The sequence below is a fragment of the Microtus oregoni genome, unplaced genomic scaffold (genome assembly GCF_018167655.1).
Source record: "Microtus oregoni isolate MIOR12 unplaced genomic scaffold, Mior012 000050F_004, whole genome shotgun sequence".
Taxonomy (NCBI): domain Eukaryota; kingdom Metazoa; phylum Chordata; class Mammalia; order Rodentia; family Cricetidae; genus Microtus; species Microtus oregoni.
The window spans coordinates 277,924-290,606 of record NW_024543228.1 but is presented as its reverse complement, the minus strand read 5'-3'; the positions used below and the strand labels follow the sequence as shown (position 1 = coordinate 290,606).

Below are 12,683 nucleotides of genomic sequence, written 5' to 3'. Positions count from 1 at the left end.
GTGTGTCTGTATGTGTGTCTGTGTGTTTGTTTGTGTGTGTATGTGTGTTTGTGTGTGTGTTTGTGTGTGTGTCTGTGTGTGTGTCTGTGTTTGTGTTTGTGTGTGTTTGTGTGTGTTTTTGTATGTTTGTGTATGTGTGTGTATGTGTTTGTTTGTGTGTTTGTGTGTGTGTTTTTGTGTGTGTCTGTGTGTGTGTTTTTGTGTGTGTGTTTGTGTGTGTTTGTGTGTGTTTGTGTGTGTGTCTGTGTGTGTTTGTGTTTGTGTGTGTGTTTGTGTGTGTGTTTGTGTGTGGTTGTGTGTGTGTTTGTGTATGTCTGTGTGTGTTTGTGTGTGCGTGTTTGTGTGTGTTTGTGTGTGTATGTGATATGTGTATGTCTGTGTGTGTTTGTGTGTGTGTTTTTGTGTGTGTTTGTGTGTGTCTGTATGTGTGTCTGTGTGTTTGTTTGTGTGTGTATGTGTGTTTGTGTGTGTGTTTGTGTGTGTGTCTCTGTGTGTGTCTGTGTGTGTGTTTGTGTGTGTTTGCGTGTGTTTTTGTATGTGTTTGTGTATGTGTGTGTATGTGTTTGTTTGTGTGTTTGTGTGTGTGTTTTTGTGTGTGTCTGTGTGTGTGTGTCTGTGTGTGTGTTTTGTGTGTGTTTTTGTGTTTTTGTGTGTGTGTCTGTGTGTGTTTGTGTTTGTGTGTGTGTTTGTGTGTGTTTGTGTGTGTTTGTGTGTGTGTCTGTGTGTGTTTGTGTGTGTGTTTGTGTATGTCTGTGTGTGTTTGTGTTTGTGTGTGTGTTTGTGTGTGTTTGTGTGTGTTTGTGTGTGTATGTGTGTTTGTGTGTGTGTTTGTGTGTGTCTCTGTGTGTGTCTGTGTGTGTGTTTGTGTGTGTTTGTGTGTGCGTGTTTGTGTGTGTTTGTGTGTGTGTTTGTGTGTGTGTTTGTGTGTGTGTTTGTGTGTGTTTGTGTGTCTGTGTTTGCGTGTTTGTGTGTGTGTTTGTGTATGTGTGTTTTTGTGTATGTGTGTATGTGTTTGTGTGTGTGTTTGTGTGTGTGTTTGTGTGTGTATGTGTGTATGTGTGTGCGTGTTTTTGTGTGTTTGTGTGTGTTTTTGTGTGTTTGTGTTTGTGTGTTTGTGTTTGTGTATGTCTGTGTGTGTTTGTGTGTGTGTTTGTGTGTGTGTTTGTGTGTGTGTATGTGTGTTTGTGTGTGCGTGTTTGTGAGTGTTTGTGTGTGTTTGTGTGTGTCTCTGGGTGTGTCTGTGTGTGTGTTTGTGTGTGTTTGTGTGTGCGTGTTTGTGTGTGTTTGTGTGTGTGTTTGTGTGTGTGTTTGTGTGTGTGTTTGTGTGTGTTTGTGTGTCTGTGTTTGCGTGTTTGTGTGTGTGTTTGTGTATGTGTGTTTTTGTGTATGTGTGTATGTGTTTGTGTGTGTGTTTGTGTGTGTGTTTGTGTGTGTATGTGTGTATGTGTGTGCGTGTTTTTGTGTGTTTGTGTGTGTTTTTGTGTGTTTATGTTTGTGTGTTTGTGTTTGTGTATGTCTGTGTGTGTTTGTGTGTGTGTTTGTGTGTGTGTTTTTGTGTGTGTATGTGTGTTTGTGTGTGCGTGTTTGTGAGTGTTTGTGCGTGTTTGTGTGTGTTTGTGTGTGTTTGTGTGTGTTTGTTTGTGTGTGTTTGTGTGTGTTTGTGTATGCCTGTTTGTGTGTGTTTGTGTGTGTTTGTGTGTGTTTGTGTGTTTGTGTGTGTGTTTGTGTATGTGTTTGTTTGTGTATGTGTGTGTGTTTGTATGTGTGTTTGTGTGTGTGTCTGTGTGTGTGTCTGTGTGTGTGTTTGTGTGTGTGTTTGTTTGTGTTTGTGTGTGTGTCTGTGTGTGTTTGTGTGTGTGTGTTTTTGTGTATGTTTGTGTGTGTTTGTGTGTGTTTGTGTGTGTGTCTGTTTGTGTGTTTGTGTATGTCTGTGTGTGTTTGTGTGTGCATGTTTGTGTGTGTGTTTGTGTGTGTATGTGTGTATGTGTGTGCGTGTTTGTGTGTGTTTCTGTGTGTTTGTGTGTTTGTGTTTGTGTTTGTGTATGTCTGTGTGTGTTTCTGTGTGTGTTTGTGTGTGTGTTTGTGTGTGTGTATGTGTGTTTGTGTGTGCGTGTTTGTGTGTGTTTGTGCGTGTTTGTGTGTGTTTGTGTGTGTGTTTGCGTGTGCGTGTTTGTGTGTGTTTGTGTGTGTTTGTGTGTGTGTTTGTGTGTTTGTGTGTGCGTGTTTGTGTGTGTTTGTGTGTGTGTTTGTGTGTGTGTTTGTGTGTGTGTTTGTGTGTGTGTTTTTGTGTTTGTGTTTATGTGTTTGTGTGTGTGTTTGTGTATGTGTGTGTTTGTGTATGTGTGTATGTGTTTGTGTGTTTGTGTGTGTGTTTGTGTGTGTCTGTGTGTGTGTCTGTGTGTGTGTTTGTGTATGTCTGTGTGTGTTTGTGTGTGCGTGTTTGTGTGTGTTTGTGTGTGTATGTGATATGTGTATGTCTGTGTGTGTTTGTGTTTGTGTGTGTGTTTGTGTGTGTCTGTATGTGTGTCTGTGTGTTTGTTTGTGTGTGTATGTGTGTTTGTGTGTGTGTTTGTGTGTGTGTCTGTGTGTGTGTCTGTGTGTGTGTTTGTGTGTGTGTCTGTGTGTGTTTGTGTGTGTGTCTGTGTGTTTTTGTGTGTGTGTGTTTATGTGTGTGTTTGTGTGTGTTTGTGTGTGTTTGTGTGTGTGTCTGTGTGTGTTTGTGTGTGTGTTTGTGTATGTCTGTGTGTGTTTGTGTGTGCGTGTTTGTGTGTGTTTGTGTGTGTATGTGATATGTGTATGTCTGTGTGTGTGTGTTTGTGTGTGTGTTTGTGTGTGTGTTTGTGTGTGTCTGTATGTGTGTCTGTGTGTTTGTTTGTGTGTGTATGTGTGTTTGTGTTTGTGTTTGTGTGTGTGTCTGTGTGTGTGTCTGTGTTTGTGTTTGTGTGTGTTTGTGTGTGTTTTTGTATGTTTGTGTATGTGTGTGTATGTGTTTGTTTGTGTGTTTGTGTGTGTGTTTTTGTGTGTGTCTGTGTGTGTGTTTTTGTGTGTGTTTGTGTGTGTTTGTGTGTGTTTGTGTGTGTGTCTGTGTGTGTTTGTGTTTGTGTGTGTGTTTGTGTGTGTGTTTGTGTGTGTGTTTGTGTGTGTTTGTGTGTGTGTTTGTGTATGTCTGTGTGTGTTTGTGTGTGCGTGTTTGTGTGTGTTTGTGTGTGTATGTGATATGTGTATGTCTGTGTGTGTTTGTGTGTGTGTTTTTGTGTGTGTTTGTGTGTGTCTGTATGTGTGTCTGTGTGTTTGTTTGTGTGTGTATGTGTGTTTGTGTGTGTGTTTGTGTGTGTGTCTCTGTGTGTGTCTGTGTGTGTGTTTGTGTGTGTTTGCGTGTGTTTTTGTATGTGTTTGTGTATGTGTGTGTATGTGTTTGTTTGTGTGTTTGTGTGTGTGTTTTTGTGTGTGTCTGTGTGTGTGTGTCTGTGTGTGTGTTTTGTCTGTGTTTTTGTGTTTTTGTGTGTGTGTCTGTGTGTGTTTGTGTTTGTGTGTGTGTTTGTGTGTGTTTGTGTGTGTTTGTGTGTGTGTCTGTGTGTGTTTGTGTGTGTGTTTGTGTATGTCTGTGTGTGTTTGTGTTTGTGTGTGTGTTTGTGTGTGTTTGTGTGTGTATGTGTGTTTGTGTGTGTGTTTGTGTGTGTGTTTGTGTGTGTCTGTATGTGTGTCTGTGTGTTTGTTTGTGTGTGTATGTGTGTTTGTGTGTGTGTTTGTGTGTGTGTCTGTGTGTGTGTCTGTGCGTGTGTTTGTGTGTGTTTGTGTGTGTTTTTGTATGTTTGTGTATGTGTGTGTATGTGTTTGTTTGTGTGTTTGTGTGTGTGTTTTTGTGTGTGTCTGTGTGTGTGTGTTTTTGTGTGTGTGTTTGTGTGTGTTTGTGTGTGTGTCTGTGTGTGTTTGTGTTTGTGTTTGTGTGTGTGTTTGTGTGTGTGTTTGTGTGTGTTTGTGTGTGTGTTTGTGTATGTCTGTGTGTGTTTGTGTGTGCGTGTCTGTGTGTGTTTGTGTGTGTGTTTTTGTGTGTCTTTGTGTGTGTCTGTATGTGTGTCTATGTGTTTGTTTGTGTGTGTATGTGTGTTTGTGTGTGTGTTTGTGTGTGTGTCTCTGTGTGTGTCTGTGTGTGTGTTTGTGTGTGTTTGTGTGTGTTTGTGTATGTCTGTGTGTGTTTGTGTTTGTGTTTGTGTGTGTGTTTGTGTGTGTTTGTGTGTGTTTGTGTGTGTGTCTGTGTGTGTTTGTGTGTGTGTTTGTGTATGTCTGTGTGTGTTTGTGTGTGCGTGTTTGTGTGTGTTTGTGTGTGTATGTGATATGTGTATGTCTGTGTGTGTGTGTGTTTGTGTGTGTGTTTGTGTGTGTGTTTGTGTGTGTCTGTATGTGTGTCTGTGTGTGTATGTGTGTTTGTGTGTGTGTTTGTGTGTGTATGTGTGTATGTGTGTGCGTGTTTGTGTGTGTTTGTGTGTGTGTTTGTGTGTGTTTGTGTTTGTGTTTGTGTATGTCTGTGTGTGTTTGTGTGTGTGTTTGTGTGTGTTTGTGTGTGTGTATGTGTGTTTGTGTGTGTGTGTTTGTGTGTGTTTGTGCGTGTTTGTGTGTGTGTTTGTGTGTGCGTGTTTGTGTGTGTTTGTGCGTGTTTGTGTGTGTTTGTGTGTGTTTGTGTGTGCGTGTTTGTGTGTGTTTGTGTGTGCGTGTTTCTGTGTGTGTGTTTGTGTGTGTTTGTGTGTGCGTGTTTGTGTGTGTTTGTGTGTGTGTTTGTGTGTGTTTTTGTGTGTGTGTTTGTGTGTGTGTTTGTGTGTGTGTTTCTGTGTGTGTTTGTGTGTGTGTGTTTTTGTGTTTATGTGTTTGTGTGTGTGTTTGTGTATGTGTGTGTTTGTGTATGTGTGTATGTGTTTGTGTGTGTGTTTGTGTGTGTTTGTGTATGTGTGTTTGTGTGTTTGTGTTTGTGTGTGTGTTTGTGTATGTGTGTGTTTGTGTGTGTGTGTATGTGTTTGTGTGTGTGTTTATGTGTGTGTTTGTATGTGTGTTTGTGTATGTGTGTGTATGTGTTTGTGTGTGTGTTTGTGTGTGTGTCTGTGTGTGTGTCTGTGTGTGTGTTTGTGTTTGTTTTTGTATGTGTTTGTGTATGTGTGTGTATGTGTGTATGTGTTTGTTTGTGTGTTTGTGTGTGTGTTTGTGTGTGTGTCTGTGTGTGTGTCTGTGTGTGTGTTTGTGTGTGTGTTTGTGTGTGTTTGTGTGTGTGTCTGTGTGTTTTTGTGTGTGTGTGTTTGTGTGTGTGTTTGTGTGTGTTTGTGTGTGTGTCTGTGTGTGTTTGTGTGTGTGTTTGTGTATGTCTGTGTGTGTTTGTGTGTGCGTGTGTGTGTGTTTGTGTGTGTATGTGATATGTGTATGTCTGTGTGTGTTTGTGTTTGTGTGTGTGTTTGTGTGTGTCTGTATGTGTGTCTGTGTGTTTGTTTGTGTGTGTATGTGTGTTTGTGTGTGTGTTTGTGTGTGTGTCTGTGTGTGTATCTGTGTGTGTGTTTGTGTGTGTTTGTGTGTGTTTTTGTGTGTGTGTGTGTTAGTGTATGTCTGTGTGTGTTTGTGTGTGCATGTTTGTGTGTGTGTTTACGTGTGTATGTGTGTATGTGTGTGCGTGTTTGTGTGTGTTTGTGTGTGTGTTTGTGTGTGTGTTTGTGTGTTTGTGTTTGTGTATGTCTGTGTGTGTTTGTGTGTGTGTTTGTGTGTGTATGTGTGTTTGTGTGTGTATGTGTGTTTGTGTGTGTTTGTGCGTGTTTGTGTGTGTTTGTGTGTGTGTTTGTGTGTGCGTGTTTGTGTGTGTTTGTGTGTGTTTGTGTGTGTGTGTTTGTGTGCGTTTGTGTGTGTGTTTGTGTGTGTGTTTGTGTGTGTGTTTGTGTGTGTGTGTTTTTGTGTTTATGTGTTTTTGTGTGTGTTTGTGTATGTGTGTTTGTGTATGTGTGTATGTGTTTGTGTGTGCGTTTGTGTTTGTGTGTGTTTCTGTATGTGTGTTTGTGTGTTTGTGTTTGTGTGTGTTTGATTATGTGTGTGTTTGTGTATGTGTGTATGTGATATGTGTATGTCTGTGTGTGTTTGTGTGTGTGTTTGTGTGTGTGTTTGTGTGTGTCTGTATGTGTGTCTGTGTGTTTGTTTGTGTGTGTATGTGTGTTTGTGTGTGTGTTTGTGTGTGTCTCTGTGTGTGTCTGTGTGTGTGTTTGTGTGTGTTTGTGTGTGCGTGTTTGTGTGTGTTTGTGTGTGTGTTTGTGTGTGTGTTTGTGTGTGTTTGTGTGTCTGTGTTTGCGTGTTTGTGTGTGTGTTTGTGTATGTGTGTTTTTGTGTATGTGTGTATGTGTTTGTGTGTGTGTTTGTGTGTGTGTTTGTGTGTGTATGTGTGTATGTGTGTGCGTGTTTTTGTGTGTTTGTGTGTGTTTTTGTGTGTTTGTGTTTGTGTGTTTGTGTTTGTGTATGTCTGTGTGTGTTTGTGTGTGTGTTTGTGTGTGTGTTTGTGTGTGTGTATGTGTGTTTGTGTGTGCGTGTTTGTGAGTGTTTGTGTGTGTTTGTGTGTGTCTCTGGGTGTGTCTGTGTGTGTGTTTGTGTGTGTTTGTGTGTGCGTGTTTGTGTGTGTTTGTGTGTGTGTTTGTGTGTGTGTTTGTGTGTGTGTTTGTGTGTGTTTGTGTGTCTGTGTTTGCGTGTTTGTGTGTGTGTTTGTGTATGTGTGTTTTTGTGTATGTGTGTATGTGTTTGTGTGTGTGTTTGTGTGTGTGTTTGTGTGTGTATGTGTGTATGTGTGTGCGTGTTTTTGTGTGTTTGTGTGTGTTTTTGTGTGTTTATGTTTGTGTGTTTGTGTTTGTGTATGTCTGTGTGTGTTTGTGTGTGTGTTTGTGTGTGTGTTTTTGTGTGTGTATGTGTGTTTGTGTGTGCGTGTTTGTGAGTGTTTGTGCGTGTTTGTGTGTGTTTGTGTGTGTTTGTGTGTGTTTGTGTGTGTTTGTTTGTGTGTGTTTGTGTGTGTTTGTGTATGCCTGTTTGTGTGGGTTTGTGTGTGTTTGTGTGTGTTTGTGTGTTTGTGTGTGTGTTTGTGTATGTGTTTGTTTGTGTATGTGTGTGTGTTTGTATGTGTGTTTGTGTGTGTGTCTGTGTGTGTGTCTGTGTGTGTGTTTGTGTGTGTGTTTGTTTGTGTTTGTGTGTGTGTCTGTGTGTGTTTGTGTGTGTGTGTTTTTGTGTATGTTTGTGTGTGTTTGTGTGTGTTTGTGTGTGTGTCTGTGTGTGTGTTTGTGTATGTCTGTGTGTGTTTGTGTGTGCATGTTTGTGTGTTTTTGTGTGTGTCTGTGTGTGTGTGTTTTTGTGTGTGTGTTTGTGTGTGTTTGTGTGTGTGTCTGTGTGTGTTTGTGTTTGTGTTTGTGTGTGTGTTTGTGTGTGTGTTTGTGTGTGTTTGTGTGTGTGTTTGTGTATGTCTGTGTGTGTTTGTGTGTGCGTGTCTGTGTGTGTTTGTGTGTGTGTTTTTGTGTGTCTTTGTGTGTGTCTGTATGTGTGTCTATGTGTTTGTTTGTGTGTGTATGTGTGTTTGTGTGTGTGTTTGTGTGTGTGTCTCTGTGTGTGTCTGTGTGTGTGTTTGTGTGTGTTTGTGTGTGTTTTTGTATGTGTTTGTGTATGTGTGTGTATGTGTTTGTTTGTGTGTTTGTGTGTGTGTTTTTGTGTGTGTCTGTGTGTGTGTCTGTGTGTGTGTTTTGTGTGTGTTTGTGTGTGTTTGTGTGTGTGTCTGTGTGTGTTTGTGTTTGTGTGTGTGTTTGTGTGTGTTTGTGTGTTTGTGTGTGTTTGTGTGTGTGTCTGTGTGTGTTTGTGTGTGTTTGTGTATGTCTGTGTGTGTTTGTGTTTGTGTTTGTGTGTGTGTTTGTGTGTGTTTGTGTGTGTTTGTGTGTGTGTCTGTGTGTGTTTGTGTGTGTGTTTGTGTATGTCTGTGTGTGTTTGTGTGTGCGTGTTTGTGTGTGTTTGTGTGTGTATGTGATATGTGTATGTCTGTGTGTGTGTGTGTTTGTGTGTGTGTTTGTGTGTGTGTTTGTGTGTGTCTGTATGTGTGTCTGTGTGTTTGTTTGTGTGTGTATGTGTGTTTGTGTGTGTGTTTGTGTGTGTGTCTGTGTGTGTGTCTGTGTTTGTGTTTGTGTGTGTTTGTGTGTGTTTTTGTATGTTTGTGTATGTGTGTGTATGTGTTTGTTTGTGTGTTTGTGTGTGTGTTTTTGTGTGTGTCTGTGTGTGTGTTTTTGTGTGTGTTTGTGTATGTCTGTGTGTGTTTGTGTGTGCGTGTTTGTGTGTGTTTGTGTGTGTATGTGATATGTGTATGTCTGTGTGTGTTTGTGTGTGTGTTTTTGTGTGTGTTTGTGTGTGTCTGTATGTGTGTCTGTGTGTTTGTTTGTGTGTGTATGTGTGTTTGTGTGTGTGTTTGTGTGTGTGTCTCTGTGTGTGTCTGTGTGTGTGTTTGTGTGTGTTTGCGTGTGTTTTTGTATGTGTTTGTGTATGTGTGTGTATGTGTTTGTTTGTGTATTTGTGTGTGTGTTTTTGTGTGTGTCTGTGTGTGTGTGTCTGTGTGTGTGTTTTGTGTGTGTTTTTGTGTTTTTGTGTGTGTGTCTGTGTGTGTTTGTGTTTGTGTGTGTGTTTGTGTGTGTTTGTGTGTGTTTGTGTGTGTGTCTGTGTGTGTTTGTGTGTGTGTTTGTGTATGTCTGTGTGTGTTTGTGTTTGTGTGTGTGTTTGTGTGTGTTTGTGTGTGTTTGTGTGTGTGTCTGTGTGTGTTTGTGTTTGTGTGTGTGTTTGTGTGTGTTTGTGTGTGTTTGTGTGTGTGTCTGTGTGTGTTTGTGTGTGTTTGTGTATGTCTGTGTGTGTTTGTGTTTGTGTTTATGTGTGTGTTTGTGTGTGTTTGTGTGTGTTTGTGTGTGTGTCTGTGTGTGTTTGTGTGTGTGTTTGTGTATGTCTGTGTGTGTTTGTGTGTGCGTGTTTGTGTGTGTTTGTGTGTGTATGTGATATGTGTATGTCTGTGTGTGTTTGTGTGTGTGTTTGTGTGTGTGTTTGTGTGTGTGTCTGTATGTGTGTCTGTGTGTTTGTTTGTTTGTGTATGTGTGTTTGTGTGTGTTTTTGTGTGTGTGTTTGTGTATGTGTGTGTATGTGTGTATGTGTTTGTGTGTGTGTCTGTGTGTGTGTTTGTGTGTGTTTTTGTATGTGTTTGTGTATGTGTGTGTATGTGTGTGTGTTTGTGTGTATTTATGTGTATGTCTGTGTGTGTTTGTGTGTGTGTGTCTATAAACTAGGAGCCTGTGTTTGCATTTCAATTTTAATCCCTTAGGGAAGGAAACTGTACCTCCAGTTTCCTGGCTCCTGGAAACATAGAAAGCCATTCGTTTGGATTATCTAAAGTCGCTTATTCTAGAAAGCCTGGAGTGGTCCCCTTTGCCTTTCCTGACTACAAGAGATATCACAACCCCTAACTTGAGCTTTTCCCTGGCAGTGAGACGCTGTCCGGTTCTGAAGCCACCACAGCATGGCTACCTCACCTGCACCTCTGCAGGGGACAACTACGGTGCCACTTGCGAATACCACTGTGATGGTGGCTATGAACGCCAGGGCACCCCATCCCGAGTCTGCCAGTCAAGTCGACAGTGGTCAGGATCACCACCTATCTGTACTCGTGAGTGAAACTAGGAAATGAGTGAACAGGCTTGTGGCTCAGGGGCATTTTGGAAGAACTTCTTCCATGGTCCAGAGGTCTAATATTAATGTGTGTGATATGAGGTCGGGGATTCTGACACAGGTCACCTTTTAAGGGCCAACATTCTCCCAGAAAATACTTCTACCTCAAGAAGAAGGGTATAAAATATTCAGGTTTCCTTCTGGAATTCACGTCAGGGAAGGGAGGGTAAGGATGTAAAAGACCAGAATGCCTTGCAAGGTGAAGAAGGGCACCTTCTGACTGACCATGTGCTTCTGCCTTAGCTATGAAGATTAATGTCAATGTCAACTCAGCTGCTGGCCTTCTGGATCAGTTCTATGAGAAACAGCGGCTCCTCATAGTGTCAGCTCCCGATCCCTCCAATCGATACTACAAAATGCAGATTTCCATGCTGCAGGTGAGACCTACTTCCCCAGGATGGCCTAGCAAAAAGGTTCCTCTGTGTGGCACAAAACCTACATATCCCTATGTTTTCGTAGGTAGTGTTTGATTCAGTTTGTCATTAGGTACCCTGGTCGCATTTTAAAAAGCATTATTTTTCGAAGAGCATGATCGGGGGAGGGGGAGGGAAATGGGAAGCGGTTGCGGGGAGGAGGCAGAAATCCTTAATAAATAAATTAAAAAAATAAAAATAAATAAATAAAATTTAAAAACCTTGAACAAAAAAAAGCATTATTTTTGCAGAAAGGTCAGTGAGTTCGCTGGTATGGTAGATGTATAATATAAAGAACTGGGTGCAGGCTGGGAAACAATGTGGAGAGGTCCGTGAGATAGCTATGATTAAAGTAAATATTAAGAGTAAACTACACGTGTTTTGCAAGGAATTTTACTTGTATAATAAGTGCTGGGTAAGTACCAGGTAATGACTGACATGCTTTTACACATGTACAGCTAGTTCTCCCAGCAACCCCTCTGATGTAGGTACTATTGTGTGCCCACTGAAGACGTGAGGAAACTGAAAACAGACAGATTCAGTGACTCGCCCAAGACCACTAGCTCGGAAATGGTAGAGCTGGGACTGAACCCAAGCTATCTAGCTCTGGGTCTGTGCTGTCAATCGCTATGGGGACAATAGTGTCATGGCATTATGGAAAGTGAGGAAGCTGCACAGTGATTTTAGCTGATGAGTGGGAGAGATAGGTAGGTAGGCAGGTAGGCAGGTTGGTAGGTAGGCGGGTAGGCAGGTAGGTAGGTAGGCAGGTAGGCAGGTAGGCAGGTTGGTAGGTAGGCAGGTAGGCAGGTTGGTAGGTAGGCAGGTAGGCAGGTTGGTAGGTTGGTAGGTAGGCAGGTAGGCAGGTTGGTAGGTAGGCAGGTAGGCAGGTAGGCAGGTAGGCAGGTTGGTAGGTAGGCAGGTAGGCAGGTAGGCAGGTTGGTAGGTAGGCAGGTAGGCAGGTAGGCAGGTTGGTAGGTAGGCAGGTAGGCAGGTTGGTAGGTAGGCAGGTAGGCAGGTAGGCAGGTTGGTAGGTAGGCAGGTAGGCAGGTAGGCAGGTTGGTAGGTAGGCAGGTAGGCAGGTTGGTAGGTTGGTAGGTTGGTAGGTAGAAGACTGATGAAAAGATCAGACTGGGTGGCTGTCAAGAATTATGTTTCTCTTTTCTACCCCACATTGTGAATCAGTTTCAGACAGTGAAATAGAATAAATAAAACTCTTTTGTGTAGGGAGGGCTTCAGAAATGAGAGGGAAGAGGTGGTACAGACCTCAAAGTGTGTGATAACTTGATTATGAAATTGTGTGATTGTTGCAGAAACCCTTCCTTTCCCATGTTGCCCTATGTGGTCATAGGTGGGAGTCAGCCAAGCAGCCTACAAATTGAAGTGTGAAAGGCTGTTCTATTTCGTGTTTTCTTCCCTCCCAGCAATCCACCTGTGGACTGGACCTGCGGCATGTGACCATTATTGAGCTGGTGGGGCAACCACCACAGGAGGTGGGGCGCATCCGGGAGCAGCAACTATCAGCCAGCATCATTGAGGAGCTCAGGTGCAGGCTGGGAGGCTGCGGGGGGTGGGGGGCAGAACCTGATACAGGACACTAGCAAGCAGGAGCAGGGGCTCTTGGAGACACTTCTTATGTTCGAACTTTTATAGCTGTACTAAGTCAGGAGAGCGACACTCAGTTCGAATGGAACATGACAATTAAATGGAGGTTTCAAACACATATAACCAGGCCCCACCGCAAGCCACATCTCTGGGCTTTCATAAAAGCACCTTGGGTGACTTTGAAGAGCCACAACGGAGAGAGACACAAAGGATTCCACTCCAGACGTGAATCACTAGGAAGCTTCTGATCTCATTGCTTATGAGCTCCCCTGTTTACCTTCAGTCTCCAAAAGAGAAAAAGGCATCTTTGGTCACTGAAATCTGAATCCTATCTATCTGTCCCTCATGAAAGAGAAGGTTATAGGCAGCAGGTGGTAGAAGTTGACTTTTCTCATTATCTATCCATTATCGGCCTTACAGTTCCCCAATTATACTCAGGTCCAATAAAGCCATCAGTGCTCTCTGTTTGAGAACCAAAACCTACCTACCTCTAGGATTTAGTTTCAATGGGGCCAGACTGATTCCCGCCAGTTAAAGAGACTAGCTAACCCTCTGAGGAAGGAGACAGCAGACTGGCAGCTACAGGTGGCAGAGTTAACTAGGATTTGCTCATCAACCTTGTGGCTGCTAAGGATGATACACATACAAGTCATGGTGTCTGCAATATGCCTCCTGGAGTTGCTCCATGCAGCCTGCATGTAGTAGATAATAGCCTTGCCTAAAATGAAAACCATGGTGCAGAAACGACAGGTCAGGGTGAGGAAGGAGAGCTAGACATCTAAGGCTACCAAGACTAGGAACTGAGGCGAAAATAAGCAAATCGGATTGGAGACAGGTAGGGGAGGGGAATGGGAAAGGGTGGAGCTATAAGAGAACAGGGGGTAGTAGTGCAGTCTTGGGGGACTCGGACCAAGGTCTCACACC

General features: G+C 42.5%; 1 protein-coding gene across 1 annotated transcript in view; it reads left to right on the top strand.

Annotated features, from left to right (window-relative positions):
• Positions 1-12,683, top strand: part of LOC121436864 (sushi repeat-containing protein SRPX2) — a 142,652-nt gene that overhangs the window by 129,461 nt on the left and 508 nt on the right. Inside the window, exons 7-9 of the mRNA XM_041636767.1 lie at positions 9,503-9,682; positions 9,988-10,121; positions 11,579-11,700. Coding sequence (XP_041492701.1) covers positions 9,503-9,682; positions 9,988-10,121; positions 11,579-11,700 — 436 coding nt within the window. The remainder of the gene's footprint in view (positions 1-9,502; positions 9,683-9,987; positions 10,122-11,578; positions 11,701-12,683) is intronic.